The following is a 17,816-nucleotide window of genomic DNA, read 5'->3' as shown; positions in this document are numbered from 1 at the left end:
TTTTCTGTGTCTGTGTACCTGTGGTCTTCTTCTCTATGACCTGTTGTTTTCTGTGTCTGTGTACCTGTGGTCTTCTTCTCTATGACCTGTTGTTTTCTGTGTCTGTGTACCTGTGGTTCTTCTCTAAGACTGTTGTTTTCTGTGTCTGTGTACCTGTGGTCTTCTCTAAGACCTGTTGTTTTCTGTGTCTGTGTACTGTGGTCTTCTTCTCTAAGACCTGTTGTTTTCTGTGTCTGTGTACCTGTGGTCTTCTTCTCTAAAACCTGTTGTTTTCTGTGTCTGTGTACCTGTGGTCTTCTTCTCTAAGACCTGTTGTTTTCTGTGTCTGTGTACCTGTGGTCTTCTTCTCTAAAACCTGTTGTTTTCTGTGTCTGTGTACCTGTGGTCTTCTTCTCTAAAACCTGTTGTTTTCTGTGTCGTGTACCTGTGGTCTTCTTCTCTAAGACCTGTTGTTTTCTGTGTCTGTGTACCTGTGGTCTTCTTCTCTAAGACCTGTTGTTTCTGTGTCTGTGTACCTGTGGTCTTCTTCTCTAAGACCTGTTGTTTTCTGTGTCTGTGTACCTGTGGTCTTCTTCTCTAAGACCTGTTGTTTTCTGTGTCTGTGTACCTGTGGTCTTCTTCTCTAAGACCTGTTGTTTCTGTGTCTGTGTACCTGTGGTCTTCTTCTCTAAGACCTGTTGTTTTCTGTGTCTGTGTACCTGTGGTCTTCTTCTCTAAGACCTGTTGTTTTCTGTGTCTGTGTACCTGTGGTCTTCTTCTCTAAGACCTGTTGTTTTCTGTGTCTGTGTACCTGTGGTCTTCTTCTCTAAGACCTGTTGTTTTCTGTGTCTGTGTACCTGTGGTCTTCTTCTCTATGACCTGTTGTTTTCTGTGTCTGTGTACCTGTGGTCTTCTTCTCTATGACCTGTTGTTTTCTGTGTCTGTGTACCTGTGGTCTTCTTCTCTAAGACCTGTTGTTTTCTGTGTCTGTGTACCTGTGGTCTTCTTCTCTAAGACCTGTTGTTTCTGTGTCTGTGTACCTGTGGTCTTCTTCCTCTAAGACCTGTTGTTTTCTGTGTCTGTGTACCTGTGGTCTTCTTCTCTAAGACCTGTTGTTTTCTGTGGTCTGTGTACCTGTGTCTTCTTCTCTAAGACCTGTTGTTTTCTGTGTCTGTGTACCTGTGGTCTTCTTCTCTAAGACCTGTTGTTTTCTGTGTCTGTGTACCTGTGGTCTTCTTCTCTATGACCTGTTGTTTTCTGTGTCTGTGTACCTGTGGTCTTCTTCTCTAAGACCTGTTGTTTTCTGTGTCTGTGTACCTGTGGTCTTCTTCTCTAAGACCTGTTGTTTTCTGTGTCTGTGTACCTGTGGTCTTCTTCTCTAAGACCTGTTGTTTTCTGTGTCTGTGTACCTGTGGTCTTCTCTAAGACCTGTTGTTTTCTGTGTCTGTGTACCTGTGGTCTCTTCTCTAAGACCTGTTGTTTTCTGTGTCTGTGTACCTGTGGTCTTCTTCTCTAAGACCTGTTGTTTTCTGTGTCTGTGTACCTGTGGTCTTCTTCTCTAAGACCTGTTGTTTTCTGTGTCTGTGTACCTGTGTCTTCTTCTCTATGACCTGTTGTTTTCTGTGTCTGTGTACCTTTGGTCTTCTTCTCTAAGACCTGTTGTTTTCTGTGTCTGTACCTGTGGTCTTCTTCTCTAAGACCTGTTGTTTTCTGTGTCTGTGTACCTGTGGTCTTCTTCTCTAAGACCTGTTGTTTTCTGTGTCTGTACCTGTGGTCTTCTTCTCTAAGACCTGTTGTTTTCTGTGTCTGTGTACCTGTGGTCTTCTTCTCTAAGACCTGTTGTTTTCTGTGTCTGTGTACCTGTGGTCTTCTTCTCTAAGACCTGTTGTTTTCTGTGTCTGTGTACCTGTGGTCTTCTTTCTCTAGGACCTGTGAGAGGTGGAGTAACGCCTCTTCAACATGCAGCCCGTGGGAGGTCTAGAACGTTCTGAGGCAGCAGGGAGGAGTTGACCCGCTCAAAGATCTGGACCGCTGCACGGTGATTAGCTTCACGCATCTTCTGGCTGTGGAGATGACCCTGACAACACACACACACACACACACACACACACACACACACACACACACACACACACACAGAGAAACAGACACACAGAAAGACAGACACACACACACATAGCTTTTAGACAAGTGTTGTCACGATACCAGAATGTAGCCTTCGATACCGATCTTAGGTTTAGTATCACGATACTCAATACCAAAAAATGAAAGCGGGGGGGGCTGATTTTTCCCAGTTGTCAGGTTTTTCACTCTCAAATCACACTATTTTTTAAGAAAAACAACTAAACTGGATGTTGTAAATCCACAACAATGCTTTAATCCCATCAGGGGACCACTTTTGAGGTCTGGGAAAATCGAAGACATTTGGGTTTTGCAGTCACTAGCACTGTGGTTTTTGTTACAGCACTATTTTAGACACCTTCAACAAGTTCAAAGGGATCCGTCGGGATTTTGGCAATGAGGCCCTTTATCTTCTTCCCCCAGAGTCAGATGAACTCGTGGACACCTTTTTTTTATGTCTCTGCGTGCAGTTTGAAGGAAGTTGCTAACTAGCGCCAGCGCAAATCGCTAACTAGCGTTAGTGCAATGACTGGAAGTCTATGGGGTATCTGCTAGCATGCTAGCACCCCATAGACGCTAGTTAGCATTGGCTCGCAAAACGACCTCTTAACTCCACAGAGAGACATTAAAATGGCGTCCACGAGTTCACCGTTCACCTGACTCTGGGGAAGTAGACAAAGGGCTTCAATGCCAAAATGTCAAAGTATCCCTTTAAAACTACTGACTCAAATTACAACCAGCTGTGAGGAAACAAGACACTGTTCACCCAAATAACTTCGTCCCTGCCTGTAGGCCTCTCTCCTACCTGTTGAGCGTAGTAGGAGGCTAGGTCTTTGCGTCCCTGCCTGTAGGCCTCTCTCCTACCTGTTGAGCGTAGTAGGAGGCTACGTCTTTGCGTCCCTGCCTGTAGGCCTCTCTCCTACCTGTTGAGCGTAGTAGGAGGCTAGGTCCCTGCCTGTAGGCCTCTCTCTACCTGTTGAGCGTAGTAGGAGGCTACGTCTTTGCGTCCCTGCCTGTAGGCCTCTCCTACCTGTTGAGCGTAGTAGGAGGCTAGGTCTTTGCGCCCCTGCCTGTAGGCCTCTCTCTCTACCTGTTGAGCGTAGTAGGAGGCTAGGTCCCTGCCTGTAGGCCTCTCCTACCTGTTGAGCGTAGTAGGAGGCTAGGTCCCTGCCTGTAGGCCTCTCTCCTACCTGTTGAGCGTAGTAGGAGGCTAGGTCCCTGCCTGTAGGCCTCTCCTACCTGTTGAGCGTAGTAGGAGGCTAGGTCTTTGCGTCCCTGCCTGTAGGCCTCTCCTACCTGTTGAGCGTAGTAGGAGGCTAGGTCCCTGCCTGTAGGCCTCTCTCCTACCTGTTGAGCGTAGTAGGAGGCTAGGTCTTTGCGTCCCTGCCTGTAGGCCTCTCTCCTACCTGTTGAGCGTAGTAGGAGGCTAGGTCTTTGCGCCCCTGCCTGTAGGCCTCTCCTACCTGTTGAGCGTAGTAGGAGGCTAGGTCTTTGCGTCCCTGCCTGTAGGCCTCTCCTACCTGTTGAGCGTAGTAGGAGGCTAGGTCTTTGCGTCCCTGCCTGTAGGCCTCTCCTACCTGTTGAGCGTAGTAGGAGGCTACGTCTTTGCGTCCCTGCCTGTAGGCCTCTCCTACCTGTTGAGCGTAGTAGGAGGCTAGGTCTTTGCGTCCCTGCCTGTAGGCCTCTCCTACCTGTTGAGCGTAGTAGGAGGCTAGGTCTTTGCGTCCCTGCCTGTAGGCCTCTCTCCTACCTGTTGAGCGTAGTAGGAGGCTACGTCTTTGCGCCCCTGCCTGTAGGCCTCTCTCCTACCTGTTGAGCGTAGTAGGAGGCTAGGTCTTTGCGTCCCTGCCTGTAGGCCTCTCTCCTACCTGTTGAGCGTAGTAGGAGGCTAGGTCTTTGCGTCCCTGCCTGTAGGCCTCTCCTACCTGTTGAGCGTAGTAGGAGGCTAGGTCTTTGCGTCCCTGCCTGTAGGCCTCTCCTACCTGTTGAGCGTAGTAGGAGGCTAGGTCTTTGCGTCCCTGCCTGTAGGCCTCTCTCCTACCTGTTGAGCGTAGTAGGAGGCTAGGTCTTTGCGTCCCTGCCTGTAGGCCTCTCCTACCTGTTGAGCGTAGTAGGAGGCTAGGTCTTTGCGCCCCTGCCTGTAGGCCTCTCTCCTACCTGTTGAGCGTAGTAGGAGGCTACGTCTTTGCGCCCCTGCCTGTAGGCCTCTCTCCTACCTGTTGAGCGTAGTAGGAGGCTAGGTCTTTGCGTCCCTGCCTGTAGGCCTCTCCTACCTGTTGAGCGTAGTAGGAGGCTACGTCTTTGCGTCCCTGCCTGTAGGCCTCTCCTACCTGTTGAGCGTAGTAGGAGGCTACGTCTTTGCGCCCCTGCCTGTAGGCCTCTCCTACCTGTTGAGCGTAGTAGGAGGCTAGGTCTTTGCGTCCCTGCCTGTAGGCCTCTCTCTACCTGTTGAGCGTAGTAGGAGGCTAGGTCTTTGCGTCCCTGCCTGTAGGCCTCTCCTACCTGTTGAGTGTAGTAGGAGGCTAGGTCTTTGCGCCCCTGCCTGTAGGCCTCTCTCCTACCTGTTGAGCGTAGTAGGAGGCTAGGTCCCTGCCTGTAGGCCTCTCTCCTACCTGTTGAGCGTAGTAGGAGGCTACGTCTTTGCGTCCCTGCCTGTAGGCCTCTCTCCTACCTGTTGAGCGTAGTAGGAGGCTAGGTCTTTGCGCCCCTGCCTGTAGGCCTCTCTCCTACCTGTTGAGCGTAGTAGGAGGCTAGGTCTTTGCGTCCCTGCCTGTAGGCCTCTCTCCTACCTGTTGAGCGTAGTAGGAGGCTAGGTCTTTGAGTCCCTGCCTGTAGGCCTCTCTCCTACCTGTTGAGCGTAGTAGGAGGCTACGTCTTTGCGCCCCTGCCTGTAGGCCTCTGCAGCCTTGTTGAAGCTCTCCAGCTGTCTGCCTCTCTGGAGCCTGGCCTCCGCTCTGAAGTCTTCATACTCTGGGTCCTCAACGTCCTGGTACTGAGAGAGGGACTGGGGAGGGGCCACTGGTGCTGCACGCATCTGAGAGGGGTAGAGAGGGTGGGGGGGGGGGGGGGGGGGGGGGTAGAGAGGGGGAGGAGGGCAGAGAGGGGGAGGAGGGTAGAGAGGGGGAGGAGGGGGGTAGAGAGGGGGAGGAGGGGGGTAGAGAGGGGGAGGGGGGTAGAGAGGGGGAGGAGGGGGGTAGAGGGGTAGAGAGGAGGGGGAGGGGGGTAGAGAGGAGGGGGAGGGGGTAGAGAGGGGGAGGAGGGGGGTAGAGAGGGGGAGGAGGGGGGTAGAGGGGTAGAGAGGAGGGGGAGGGGGGTAGAGAGGAGGGGGAGGGGGGTAGAGAGGGGGAGGAGGGGGGTAGAGAGGGGGAGGAGGGGGGTAGAGAGGGGGAGGAGGGGGGTAGAGAGGGGGAGGGGGGTAGAGAGGAGGAGGGGGGGGGGGGGGGTAGAGAGGGGAAGAGGAAAGTGATATTAAAGGGAAAGGTTAGTATTTTACAACTTGATGTTAGATGGTTTATGGGCCAGGAGAAACAGCCACTACAAACTTCAGCTAACTTAAGCCACCGCTAGCTAGCGATGTCAGCTGATAGGGGGTGTGGTAGGAGCATGTGGCGCCTGTTTGAATGGAGGAGAAAGAGAGAAAGGGTGTGTTAAGTGTTGCCACGGTAGCAACAATTGAGTAACGATACGATACCGGGCCCAGCGTCACCATACCAACTAGTATTGTGATGTCACTGCCACGGGTGAAATATTCAGAGGCCTGTTCGCCCCCGGAGGCCTTTTCCCCTTTTCTAAACGTTATGCCAATGTGCTACACAAAACACCAGTGACTGATATTCACCTCTACTGAATACAACACATATTGAATTAACTACACACTGTTCACTGACATTCACCTCTACTGAATACAACACATACTGAATTAACTACACACTGTTCACTGACATTCACCTCTACTGAATACAACACATATTGAATTATCTATACACTGTTCACTGATAACTCCGGGATGCTGACCTTCTAGGCAGAGTTGCAAAGAAAAAGTATTCCTCTGTCCAGTGTCTGTGTTCTTTTGCCCATCTTAATCTTTTCTTTTTATTGGCCAGTCTGAGATATGGCTTTTTCTTTGCAACTCTGCCTAGAAGGTCAGCATCCAGGAGTCGCCTCTTCACTGTTGACGTTGAGACTGGTATTTTGCGGGTACTATTTAATGAAGCTGCCAGTTGAGGACCTGTGAGGCGTCTGTTTCTCAAACTAGAGACTCTAACGTATTTGTCCTCTTGCTCAGTTGTGCACCGGGGCCTCCCACTCCTCTTTCTATTCTGTTTAGAGCCAGTTTGCGCTGTTCTGTGATGGGAGTAGTACACAGCGTTGTACGAGATCTTAAGTTTCTTGGCAATTTCTCGCATGGAATAGCCTTCATTTCTCACAACAAGAATAGACTGACGAGTTTCAGAAGAAAGTTATTTGTTTCTGGCCATTTTGAGCCTGTAATCGAACCCACAATTGCTGATGCTCCAGATACTCAACTAGTCTCAAGAAGGCCAGTTTTATTGCTTCTTTAATCAGTACAACAGTTTTCAGCTGTGCTAACATAATTGCAAAAGGGTTTTCTAATGATCAATTAGCCTTTTAAAATGATAAACTTGGATTAGCAAACACAACGTGCCATTGGAACACAGGACTGATGGTTGCTGATAATGGGCCTCTGTATGCCTATGTAGATATTCCATTACAAATCAGCCGTTTCCAGCTACAATAGCCATTTACAACATTAACAATGTCTACACTGTATTTCTGATCAATTTGAACGGTAGTGTATCTCTGGTAAGAGCCAGGAAGAATAGAAGGTATCTCTGGTAATAAGAGCCAGGAAGAATAGAAGGTATCTCTGGTAATAAGAGTCAGGAAGAATAGAAGGTATCTCTGGTAATAAGAGTCAGCAGGAAGAATAGAAGGTATCTCTGGTTATAAGAGTCAGGAAGAATAGAAGGTATCTCTGGTAATAAGAGTCAGCAGGAAGAATAGAAGGTATCTCTGGTAATAAGAGTCAGCAGGAAGAATAGAAGGTATCTCTGGTTATAAGAGTCAGCAGGAAGAATAGAAGGTATCTCTGGTTATAAGAGTCAGCAGGAAGAATAGAAGGTATCTCTGGTTATAAGAGTCAGCAGGAAGAATAGAAGGTATCTCTGGTAATAAGAGTCAGCAGGAAGAATAGAAGGTATCTCTGGTAATAAGAGTCAGCAGGAAGAATAGAAGGTATCTCTGGTTATAAGAGTCAGCAGGAAGAATATAAGGTATCTCTGGTTATAAGAGTCAGCAGGAAGAATATAAGGTATCTCTGGTAATAAGAGTCAGGAAGAATAGAAGGTACAGTGGGGAAAAAAAGTATTTAGTCAGCCACCAATTGTGCAAGTTCTCCCACTTAAAAAGATGAGAGAGGCCTGTAATTCTCATCATAGGTACACGTCAACTATGACATACAAATTGAGAAAAAAAATTCCAGAAAATCCCATTGTAGAATTTTTAATGAATTTATTTGCAAATTATGGTGGAAAATAAGTATTTGGTCACCTACAAACAAGCAAGATTTCTGGCTCTCACAGACCTGTAACTTCTTCTTTAAGAGGCTCCTCTGTCCTCCACTCGTTACCTGTATTAATGGCACCTGTTTGAACTTGTTATCAGTATAAAAGACACCTGTCCACAACCTCAAACAGTCACACTCCAAACTCCACTATGGCCAAGACCAAAGAGCTGTCAAAGGACACCAGAAACCAAATTGTAGACCTGCACCAGGCTGGGAAGACTGAATATGCAATAGGTAAGCAGCTTGGTTTGAAGAAATCAACTGTGGGAGCAATTATTAGGAAATGGAAGACATACAAGACCACTGATAATCTCCCTCGATCTGGGGCTCCTCGCAAGATCTCACCCCGTGGGGTCAAAATGATCACAAGAACAGTGAGCAAAAATCCCAGAACCACACGGGGGGACCTAGTGAATGACCTGCAGAGAGCTGGGACCAAAGTAACAAAGCCTACCATCAGTAACACACTACGCCGCCAGGGACTCAAATCCTACAGTGCGAGACGTGTCCCCCTGCTTAAGCCAGTACATGTCCAGGCCCGTCTGAAGTGCATTTGGATGATCCAGAAGAGGATTGGGAGAATGTCATGTGGTCAGATGAAACCAAAATATAACTTTTTGGTAAAAACTCAACTCGTCATGTTTGGAGGACAAAGAATGCTGAGTTGCATCCAAAGAACACCATACCTACTGTGAAGCATGGGGTTGGAAACATCATGCTTTGGGGCTGTTTTTCTGCAAAGGGACCAGGACGACTGATCCGTGTAAAGGAAAGAATGAATGGGGCCATGTATCGTGAGATTTTGAGTGAAACCCTCCTTCCATCAGCAAGGGCATTGAAGATGAAACGTGGCTGGGTCTTTCAGCATGACAATGATCCCAAACACACCGCCCGGGCAGCGAAGGAGTGGCTTCGTAAGAAGCATTTCAAGGTCCTGGAGTGGCCTAGCCAGTCTCCAGATCTCAACCCCATAGAAAATCTTTGGAGGGAGTTGAAAGTCTGTGTTGCCCAGCGACAGCCCCAAAACATCACTGCTCTAGAGGAGATCTGCATGGAGGAATGGGCCAAAATACCAGCAACAATGTGTGAAAACCTTGTGAAGACTTACAGAAAACGTTTGACCTGTGTCATTGCCAACAAAGGGTATATAACAAAGTATTGAGAAACTTTTGTTATTGACCAAATACTTATTTTCCACCATCATATGCCAATAAATTCATAAAAAATCCTACAATGTGATTTTCTGGAATTTTTTTTCTCATTTTGTCTGTCATAGTTGACGTGTACCTATGATGAAAATTACAGGCCTCTCTCATCTTTTTAAGTGGGAGAACTTGCACAATTGGTGGCTGACTAAATACTTTTTTTCCCCACTGTATCTCTGGTAATAAGAGTCAGCAGGAAGAATATAAGGTAGCTCTGGTAATAAGAGTCAGGAAGAATAGAAGGTATCTCTGGTAATAAGAGTCAGCAGGAAGAATAGAAGGTATCTCTGGTAATAAGAGTCAGGAAGAATAGAAGGTATCTCTGGTTATAAGAGTCAGGAAGAATAGAAGGTATCTCTGGTTATAAGAGTCAGCAGGAAGAATAGAAGGTATCTCTGGTAAGAAGAGTCAGGAAGAATAGAAGGTATCTCTGGTAAGAAGAGTCTGGAAGAATAGAAGGTATCTCTGGTAATAAGAGTCAGGAAGAATAGAAGGTATCTCTGGTAATAAGAGTCAGGAAGAATAGAAGGTATATCTGGTGAGAAGAGTCAGCAGGAAGAATAGAAGGTAGCTCTGGTAATAAGAGTCAGGAAGAATAGAAGGTATCTCTGGTAATAAGAGTCAGCAGGAAGAATAGAAGGTATCTCTGGTAAGAAGAGTCAGGAAGAATAGAAGGTATCTCTGGTAATAAGAGTCAGGAAGAATAGAAGGTATCTCTGGTAATAAGAGTCAACAGGAAGAATATAAGGTAGCTCTGGTAATAAGAGTCAGGAAGAATAGAAGGTATCTCTAGTAATAAGAGTCAGGAAGAATAGAAGATATCTCTGGTAATAAGAGTCAGCAGGAAGAATATAAGGTATCTCTGGTTATAAGAGTCAGCAGGAAGAATAGAAGGTATCTCTGGTTATAAGAGTCAGCAGGAAGAATAGAAGGTATCTCTGGTTATAAGAGTCAGCAGGAAGAATAGAAGGTATCTCTGGTAATAAGAGTCAGCAGGAAGAATAGAAGGTAGCTCTGGTTATAAGAGTCAGGAAGAATAGAAGGTATCTCTGGTTATAAGAGTCAGCAGGAAGAATAGAAGGTAGCTCTGGTTATAAGAGTCAGCAGGAAGAATATAAGGTATCTCTAGTTATAAGAGTCAGGAATAATAGAATGTATCTCTGGTAATAAGAGTCAGGAAGAATAGAAGGTATCTCTGGTAATAAGAGTCAGCAGGAAGAATATAAGGTATCTCTGGTTATAAGAGTCAGGAAGAATAGAAGGTATCTCTGGTTATAAGAGTCAGCAGGAAGAATAGAAGGTATCTCTGGTTATAAGAGTCAGGAAGAATAGAAGGTATCTCTGGTAATAAGAGTCAGGAAGAATAGAAGGTATCTCTGGTAATAAGAGTCAGCAGGAAGAATATAAGGTATCTCTGGTTATAAGAGTCAGGAAGAATAGAAGGTATCTCTGGTAATAAGAGTCAGCAGGAAGAATATAAGGTACCTCTGGTAATAAGAGTCAGGAAGAATAGAAGGTATCTCTGGTAAGAAGAGTCAGCAGGAAGAATAGAAGGTATCTCTGGTAATAAGAGTCAGGAAGAATAGAAGGTATCTCTGGTAATAAGAGTCAGGAAGAATAGAAGGTAGCTCTGGTTATAAGAGTCAGGAAGAATAGAAGGTATCTCTGGTTATAAGAGTCAGCAGGAAGAATAGAAGGTAGCTCTGGTTATAAGAGTCAGCAGGAAGAATATAAGGCATCTCTGGTTATAAGAGTCAGGAATAATAGAATGTATCTCTGGTAATAAGAGTCAGCAGGAAGAATAGAAGGTATCTCTGGTAATAAGAGTCAGCAGGAAGAATATAAGGTATCTCTGGTTATAAGAGTCAGGAAGAATAGAAGGTATCTCTGGTAATAAGAGTCAGGAAGAATAGAAGGTATCTCTGGTAATAAGAGTCAGCAGGAAGAATAGAAGGTAGCTCTGGTAAGAAGAGTCAGCAGGAAGAATAGAAGGTATCTCTGGTAATAAGAGTCAGGAAGAATAGAAGGTATCTCTGGTTATAAGAGTCAGCAGGAAGAATATAAGGTAGCTCTGGTAATAAGAGTCAGGAAGAATAGAAGGTATCTCTGGTAATAAGAGTCAGCAGGAAGAATAGAAGGTATCTCTGGTAATAAGAGTCAGCAGGAAGAATATAAGGTAGCTCTGGTAATAAGAGTCAGGAAGAATAGAAGGTATCTCTGGTAATAAGAGTCAGCAGGAAGAATAGAAGATATCTCTGGTAATAAGAGTCAGGAGGAAGAATATAAGGTATCTCTGGTAATAAGAGTCAGCAGGAAGAATAGAAGGTATCTCTGGTAATAAGAGTCAGGAAGAATAGAAGGTATCTCTGGTTATAAGAGTCAGCAGGAAGAATATAAGGTAGCTCTGGTTATAAGAGTCAGGAAGAATAGAAGGTATCTCTGGTAAGAAGAGTCAGGAAGAATAGAAGGTAGCTCTGGTTATAAGAGTCAGCAGGAAGAATAGAAGGTATCTCTGGTTATAAGAGTCAGGAAGAATAGAAGGTAGCTCTGGTTATAAGAGTCAGCAGGAAGAATAGAAGGTATCTCTGGTTATAAGAGTCAGCAGGAAGAATAGAAGGTATCTCTGGTAAGAAGAGTCAGGAAGAATAGAAGGTATCTCTGGTAAGAAGAGTCAGGAAGAATAGAAGGTATCTCTGGTAATAAGAGTCAGGAAGAATAGAAGGTATCTCTGGTAATAAGAGTCAGGAAGAATAGAAGGTATATCTGGTAAGAAGAGTCAGCAGGAAGAATAGAAGGTAGCTCTGGTAATAAGAGTCAGGAAGAATAGAAGGTATCTCTGGTAATAAGAGTCAGGAAGAATAGAAGGTATCTCTGGTAATAAGAGTCAGGAAGAATAGAAGGTATCTCTGGTTATAAGAGTCAGCAGGAAGAATAGAAGGTATCTCTGGTTATAAGAGTCAGCAGGAAGAATAGAAGGTATCTCTGGTAATAAGAGTCAGGAAGAATATAAGGTATCTCTGGTTATAAGAGTCAGGAAGAATAGAAGGTAGCTCTGGTTATAAGAGTCAGGAAGAATAGAAGTTATCTCTGGTAATAAGAGTCAGCAGGAAGAATAGAAGGTATCTCTGGTTATAAGAGTCAGCAGGAAGAATATAAGGTAGCTCTGGTAATAAGAGTCAGGAAGAATAGAAGGTATCTCTGGTAATAAGAGTCAGCAGGAAGAATATAAGGTATCTCTGGTTATAAGAGTCAGGAAGAATAGAAGGTATCTCTGGTTATAAGAGTCAGGAAGAATAGAAGGTATCTCTGGTAATAAGAGTCAGGAAGAATAGAAGGTATCTCTGGTTATAAGAGTCAGCAGGAAGAATAGAAGGTAGCTCTGGTTATAAGAGTCAGGAAGAATAGAAGGTAGCTCTGGTAATAAGAGTCAGCAGGAAGAATAGAAGGTATCTCTGGTAATAAGAGTCAGCAGGAAGAATATAAGGTATCTCTGGTTATAAGAGTCAGGAAGAATAGAAGGTAGCTCTGGTTATAAGAGTCAGGAAGAATAGAAGGTATCTCTGGTAATAAGAGTCAGCAGGAAGAATAGAAGGTATCTCTGGTAATAAGAGTCAGCAGGAAGAATAGAAGGTATCTCTGGTAATAAGAGTCAGGAGGAAGAATAGAAGGTATCTCTGGTAATAAGAGTCAGGAAGAATAGAAGGTATCTCTGGTAATAAGAGTCAGGAAGAATATAAGGTATCTCTGGTAATAAGAGTCAGGAAGAATAGAAGGTATCTCTGGTAATAAGAGTCAGGAAGAATAGAAGGTATCTCTGGTAATAAGAGTCAGCAGGAAGAATATAAGGTATCTCTGGTTATAAGAGTCAGGAAGAATAGAAGGTATCTCTGGTAATAAGAGTCAGCAGGAAGAATATAAGGTATCTCTGGTTATAAGAGTCAGGAAGAATAGAAGGTATCTCTGGTAATAAGAGTCAGGAAGAATAGAAGGTATCTCTGGTAATAAGAGTCAGGAAGAATAGAAGGTATCTCTGGTAATAAGAGTCAGCAGGAAGAATAGAAGGTATCTCTGGTTATAAGAGTCAGGAAGAATAGAAGGTATCTCTGGTTATAAGAGTCAGGAAGAATAGAAGGTATCTCTGGTTATAAGAGTCAGCAGGAAGAATAGAAGGTATCTCTGGTTATAAGAGTCAGGAAGAATAGAAGGTATCTCTGGTAATAAGAGTCAGCAGGAAGAATAGAAGGTATCTCTGGTTATAAGAGTCAGGAAGAATAGAAGGTAGCTCTGGTAATAAGAGTCAGGAAGAATAGAAGGTATCTCTGGTTATAAGAGTCAGGAAGAATAGAAGGTATCTCTGGTTATAAGAGTCAGGAAGAATAGAAGGTAGCTCTGGTTATAAGAGTCAGCAGGAAGAATAGAAGGTAGCTCTGGTTATAAGAGTCAGGAAGAATAGAAGGTATCTCTGGTTATAAGAGTCAGCAGGAAGAATAGAAGGTATCTCTGGTTATAAGAGTCAGCAGGAAGAATAGAAGGTATCTCTGGTAATAAGAGTCAGGAAGAATAGAAGGTATCTCTGGTAATAAGAGTCAGCAGGAAGAATAGAAGGTATCTCTGGTAATAAGAGTCAGCAGGAAGAATAGAAGGTATCTCTGGTAATAAGAGTCAGCAGGAAGAATAGAAGGTATCTCTGGTAATAAGAGTCAGCAGGAAGAATAGAAGGTATCTCTGGTTATAAGAGTCAGGAAGAATAGAAGGTATCTCTGGTTATAAGAGTCAGGAAGAATAGAAGGTATCTCTGGTAATAAGAGTCATTAGGAAGAATAGAAGGTAGCTATGGTAATAAGAGTCAGGAAGAATAGAAGGTATCTCTGGTTATAAGAGTCAGGAAGAATAGAAGGTATCTCTGGTAATAAGAGTCAGGAAGAATAGAAGGTATCTCTGGTAATAAGAGTCAGGAAGAATAGAAGGTATCTCTGGTTATAAGAGTCAGGAAGAATAGAAGGTATCTCTGGTAATAAGAGTCAGCAGGAAGAATAGAAGGTATCTCTGGTTATAAGAGTCAGGAAGAATAGAAGGTAGCTCTGGTAATAAGAGTCAGGAAGAATAGAAGGTATCTCTGGTTATAAGAGTCAGGAAGAATAGAAGGTATCTCTGGTTATAAGAGTCAGGAAGAATAGAAGGTAGCTCTGGTTATAAGAGTCAGCAGGAAGAATAGAAGGTAGCTCTGGTTATAAGAGTCAGGAAGAATAGAAGGTATCTCTGGTTATAAGAGTCAGCAGGAAGAATAGAAGGTATCTCTGGTTATAAGAGTCAGCAGGAAGAATAGAAGGTATCTCTGGTAATAAGAGTCAGGAAGAATAGAAGGTATCTCTGGTAATAAGAGTCAGCAGGAAGAATAGAAGGTATCTCTGGTAATAAGAGTCAGCAGGAAGAATAGAAGGTATCTCTGGTAATAAGAGTCAGCAGGAAGAATAGAAGGTATCTCTGGTAATAAGAGTCAGCAGGAAGAATAGAAGGTATCTCTGGTTATAAGAGTCAGGAAGAATAGAAGGTATCTCTGGTTATAAGAGTCAGGAAGAATAGAAGGTATCTCTGGTAATAAGAGTCATTAGGAAGAATAGAAGGTAGCTATGGTAATAAGAGTCAGGAAGAATAGAAGGTATCTCTGGTTATAAGAGTCAGGAAGAATAGAAGGTATCTCTGGTAATAAGAGTCAGGAAGAATAGAAGGTATCTCTGGTAATAAGAGTCAGGAAGAATAGAAGGTATCTCTGGTTATAAGAGTCAGGAAGAATAGAAGGTATCTCTGGTTATAAGAGTCAGGAAGAATAGAAGGTATCTCTGGTTATAAGAGTCAGGAAGAATAGAAGGTAGCTCTGGTTATAAGAGTCAGCAGGAAGAATATAAGGTATCTCTGGTTATAAGAGTCAGGAAGAATAGAAGGTATCTCTGGTAATAAGAGTCAGCAGGAAGAATAGAAGGTATCTCTGGTTATAAGAGACAGGAAGAATAGAAGGTATCTCTGGTAATAAGAGTCACATTTTAACTGTTTGAGCTACAGACAATCTGTTTTCTTTGCTGTAAAGCTGCAAGCATGCCTGTCGTGAAGCTGGTTTTCCTCTCTGCAAGCCTACTCAGACTGGCATGTGCTCTTGGTTACACCAGGCGAAATGATACAATGTATCAACTGTGGCTCTGCACTGCTCCAATGTATCAACTGTGGCTCTGCACTGCTCCAATGTATCAACTGAGGCTCTGCACCGCTCCAATGTATCAACTGTGGCTCTGCACTGCTCCAATGTATCAACTGTGGCTCTGCACCGCTCCAATGTATCAACTGTGGCTCTGCACTGCTCCAATGTATCAACTGTGGCTCTGCACTGCTCCAATGTATCAACTGTGGCTCTGCACCGCTCCAATGTATCAACTGTGGCTCTGCACCGCTCCAATGTATCAACTGTGGCTCTGCACCGCTCCAATGTATCAACTGTGGCTCTGCACTGCTCCAATGTATCAACTGTGGCTCTGCACCGCTCCAATGTATCAACTGTGGCTCTGCACCGCTCCAATGTATCAACTGTGGCTCTGCACTGCTCCAATGTATCAACTGTGGCTCTGCACGCTGCTCCAATGTATCAACTGAGGCTCTGCACTGCTCCAATGTATCAACTTTGGCTCTGCACGCTGCTCCAATGTATCAACTGTGGCTCTGCACTGCTCCAATGTATCAACTGTGGCTCTGCACTGCTCCAATGTATCAACTGAGGCTCTGCACTGCTCCAATGTATCAACTTTGGCTCTGCACGCTGCTCCAATGTATCAACTTTGGCTCTGCACGCTGCTCCAATGTATCAACTGTGGCTCTGCACGCTGCTCCAATGTATCAACTGTGGCTCTGCACTGCTCCAATGTATCAACTGTGGCTCTGCACTGCTCCAATGTATCAACTGTGGCTCTGCACTGCTCCAATGTATCAACTGTGGCTCTGCACTGCTCCAATGTATCAACTGTGGCTCTGCACCGCTCCAATGTATCAACTGTGGCTCTGCACTGCTCCAATGTATCAACTGTGGCTCTGCACCGCTCCAATGTATCAACTGTGGCTCTGCACCGCTCCAATGTATCAACTGTGGCTCTGCACCGCTCCAATGTATCAACTGTGGCTCTGCACCGCTCCAATGTATCAACTGTGGCTCTGCACCGCTCCAATGTATCAACTGTGGCTCTGCACTGCTCCAATGTATCAACTGTGGCTCTGCACTGCTCCAATGTATCAACTGTGGCTCTGCACTGCTCCAATGTATCAACTGTGGCTCTGCACTGCTCCAATGTATCAACTGTGGCTCTGCACTGCTCCAATGTATCAAATGTAACAACAGAAGACTAACTAGGGTCTGCATCCACCTCTCCATTACTGCTAAATTATATTTAAAAAACTGATGAATGAATAGATGGACAGGAAGAGCGGACGGAGAGAAGCAGGTGAGTGAGGGCTGGAAAGGGAAAGCAGGTGAGTGATGGCTGGAAGGGGAGGCAGGTGAGTGAGGGCTGGAAAGGGAAAGCAGGTGAGTGAGGGCTGGTAGGGGAGGCAGGTGAGTGAGGGCTGGAAAGGTAAAGCAGGTGAGTGATGGCTGGAAGGGGAGGCAGGTGAGTGAGGGCTGGAAAGGTAAAGCAGGTGAGTGATGGCTGGAAGGGGAGGCAGGTGAGTGAGGGCTGGAAAGGTAAAGCAGGTGAGTGAGGGCTGGAAGGGGAGGCAGGTGAGTGATGGCTGTAAGGGGAGGCAGGTGAGTGAGGGCTGGAAGGGGAGGCAGGTGAGTGAGGGCTGGAAGGGGAGGCAGGTGAGTGATGGCTGGAAGGAGAAGCAGGTGAGTGAGGGCTGGAAGGGGAGGCAGGTGAGTGAGGGCTGGAAGGTGAAGCAGGTGAGTGAGGGCTGGAAGGGGAGGCAGGTGAGTGAGGGCTGGAAAGGTAAAGCAGGTGAGTGAGGGCTGGAAGGGGAGGCAGGTGAGTGAGGGCTGGAAGGGGAGGCAGGTGAGTGAGGGCTGGAAGGGGAGGCAGGTGAGTGAGGGCTGGAAGGGGAGGCAGGTGAGTGAGGGCTGGAAGGGGAGGCAGGTGAGTGATGGCTGGAAGGAGAAGCAGGTGAGTGAGGGCTGGAAGGGGAGGCAGGTGAGTGAGGGCTGGAAGGGGAGGCAGGTGAGTGAGGGCTGGTAGGGGAGGCAGGTGAGTGAGGGCTGGTAGGGGAGGCAGGTGAGTGAGGGCTGGTAGGGGAGGCAGGTGAGTGAGGGCTGGAAGGGGAAGCAGGTGAGTGAGGGCTGGAAGGGGAGGCAGGTGAGTGAGGGCTGGAAGGGAGGCAGGTGAGTGAGGGCTGGTAGGGGAGGCAGGTGAGTGAGGGCTGGAAGGGGAGGCAGGTTAGTGAGGGCTGGAAGGGAGGCAGGTGAGTGAGGGCTGGTAGGGGAGGCAGGTGAGTGAGGGCTGGAAGGGGAGGCAGGTGAGTGAGGGCTGGAAGGGGAGGCAGGTGAGTGAGGGCTGGAAGGGGAGGCAGGTGAGTGAGGGCTGGAAAGGGAGGCAGGTGAGTGAGGGCTGGAAAGGGAGGCAGGTGAGTGAGGGCTGGAAGGGGAGGCAGGTGAGTGAGGGCTGGTAGGGGAGGCAGGTGAGTGAGGGCTGGTAGGGGAGGCAGGTGAGTGAGGGCTGGTAGGGGAGGCAGGTGAGTGAGGGCTGGAAGGGGAGGCAGGTGAGTGATGGCTGGAAGGAGAAGCAGGTGAGTGAGGGCTGGAAGGGGAAGCAGGTGAGTGAGGGCTGGAAGGGGAAGCAGGTTAGTGAGGGCTGGAAGGGGAAGCAGGTGAGTGAGGGCTGGAAGGGGAAGCAGGTGAGTGAGGGCTGGAAGGGGAAGCAGGTGAGTGAGGGCTGGAAGGAGAGGCAGGTGAGTGA

General features: G+C 46.3%; 1 protein-coding gene and 1 long non-coding RNA gene across 4 annotated transcripts in view; both read right to left on the bottom strand.

Annotated features, from left to right (window-relative positions):
* LOC311114883 (NEDD4-binding protein 2-like) overlaps positions 1-17,816 on the bottom strand; it is a gene marked incomplete at both ends in the record, with an annotated part of 42,041 nt that overhangs the window by 2,792 nt on the left and 21,433 nt on the right. The window contains 3 exon segments of the mRNA XM_084190110.1: positions 1,909-1,950; positions 1,952-2,056; positions 4,949-5,134. Of these exon segments, the coding sequence (XP_084046236.1) occupies positions 1,909-1,950; positions 1,952-2,056; positions 4,949-5,134 (333 nt within the window).
* On the bottom strand, positions 131-1,885 carry LOC311114880. 3 transcript variants are annotated; one of them, XR_014611164.1, is made up of 5 exons: positions 1,658-1,885; positions 1,135-1,568; positions 1,043-1,088; positions 813-996; positions 131-172 (listed from the first exon to the last, which is right to left on the bottom strand). It is a non-coding gene; the product is annotated as an uncharacterized lncRNA (long non-coding RNA). The 3 variants fall into 3 exon arrangements; XR_014611165.1 differs by lacking the exon at positions 131-172 and having other exon boundaries at positions 642-836; positions 929-996; XR_014611166.1 differs by lacking the exon at positions 131-172 and having other exon boundaries at positions 642-836; positions 929-996; positions 1,704-1,717.

This window comes from Coregonus lavaretus (assembly GCF_964263955.1).
Source record: "Coregonus lavaretus genome assembly, contig: HAP1_SCAFFOLD_2596, whole genome shotgun sequence".
NCBI classification, from domain to species: Eukaryota; Metazoa; Chordata; class Actinopteri; order Salmoniformes; family Salmonidae; genus Coregonus; species Coregonus lavaretus.
The sequence above is the reverse complement of the archived record's forward strand: the minus strand, read 5'-3'. Positions and strand labels throughout refer to the sequence as shown.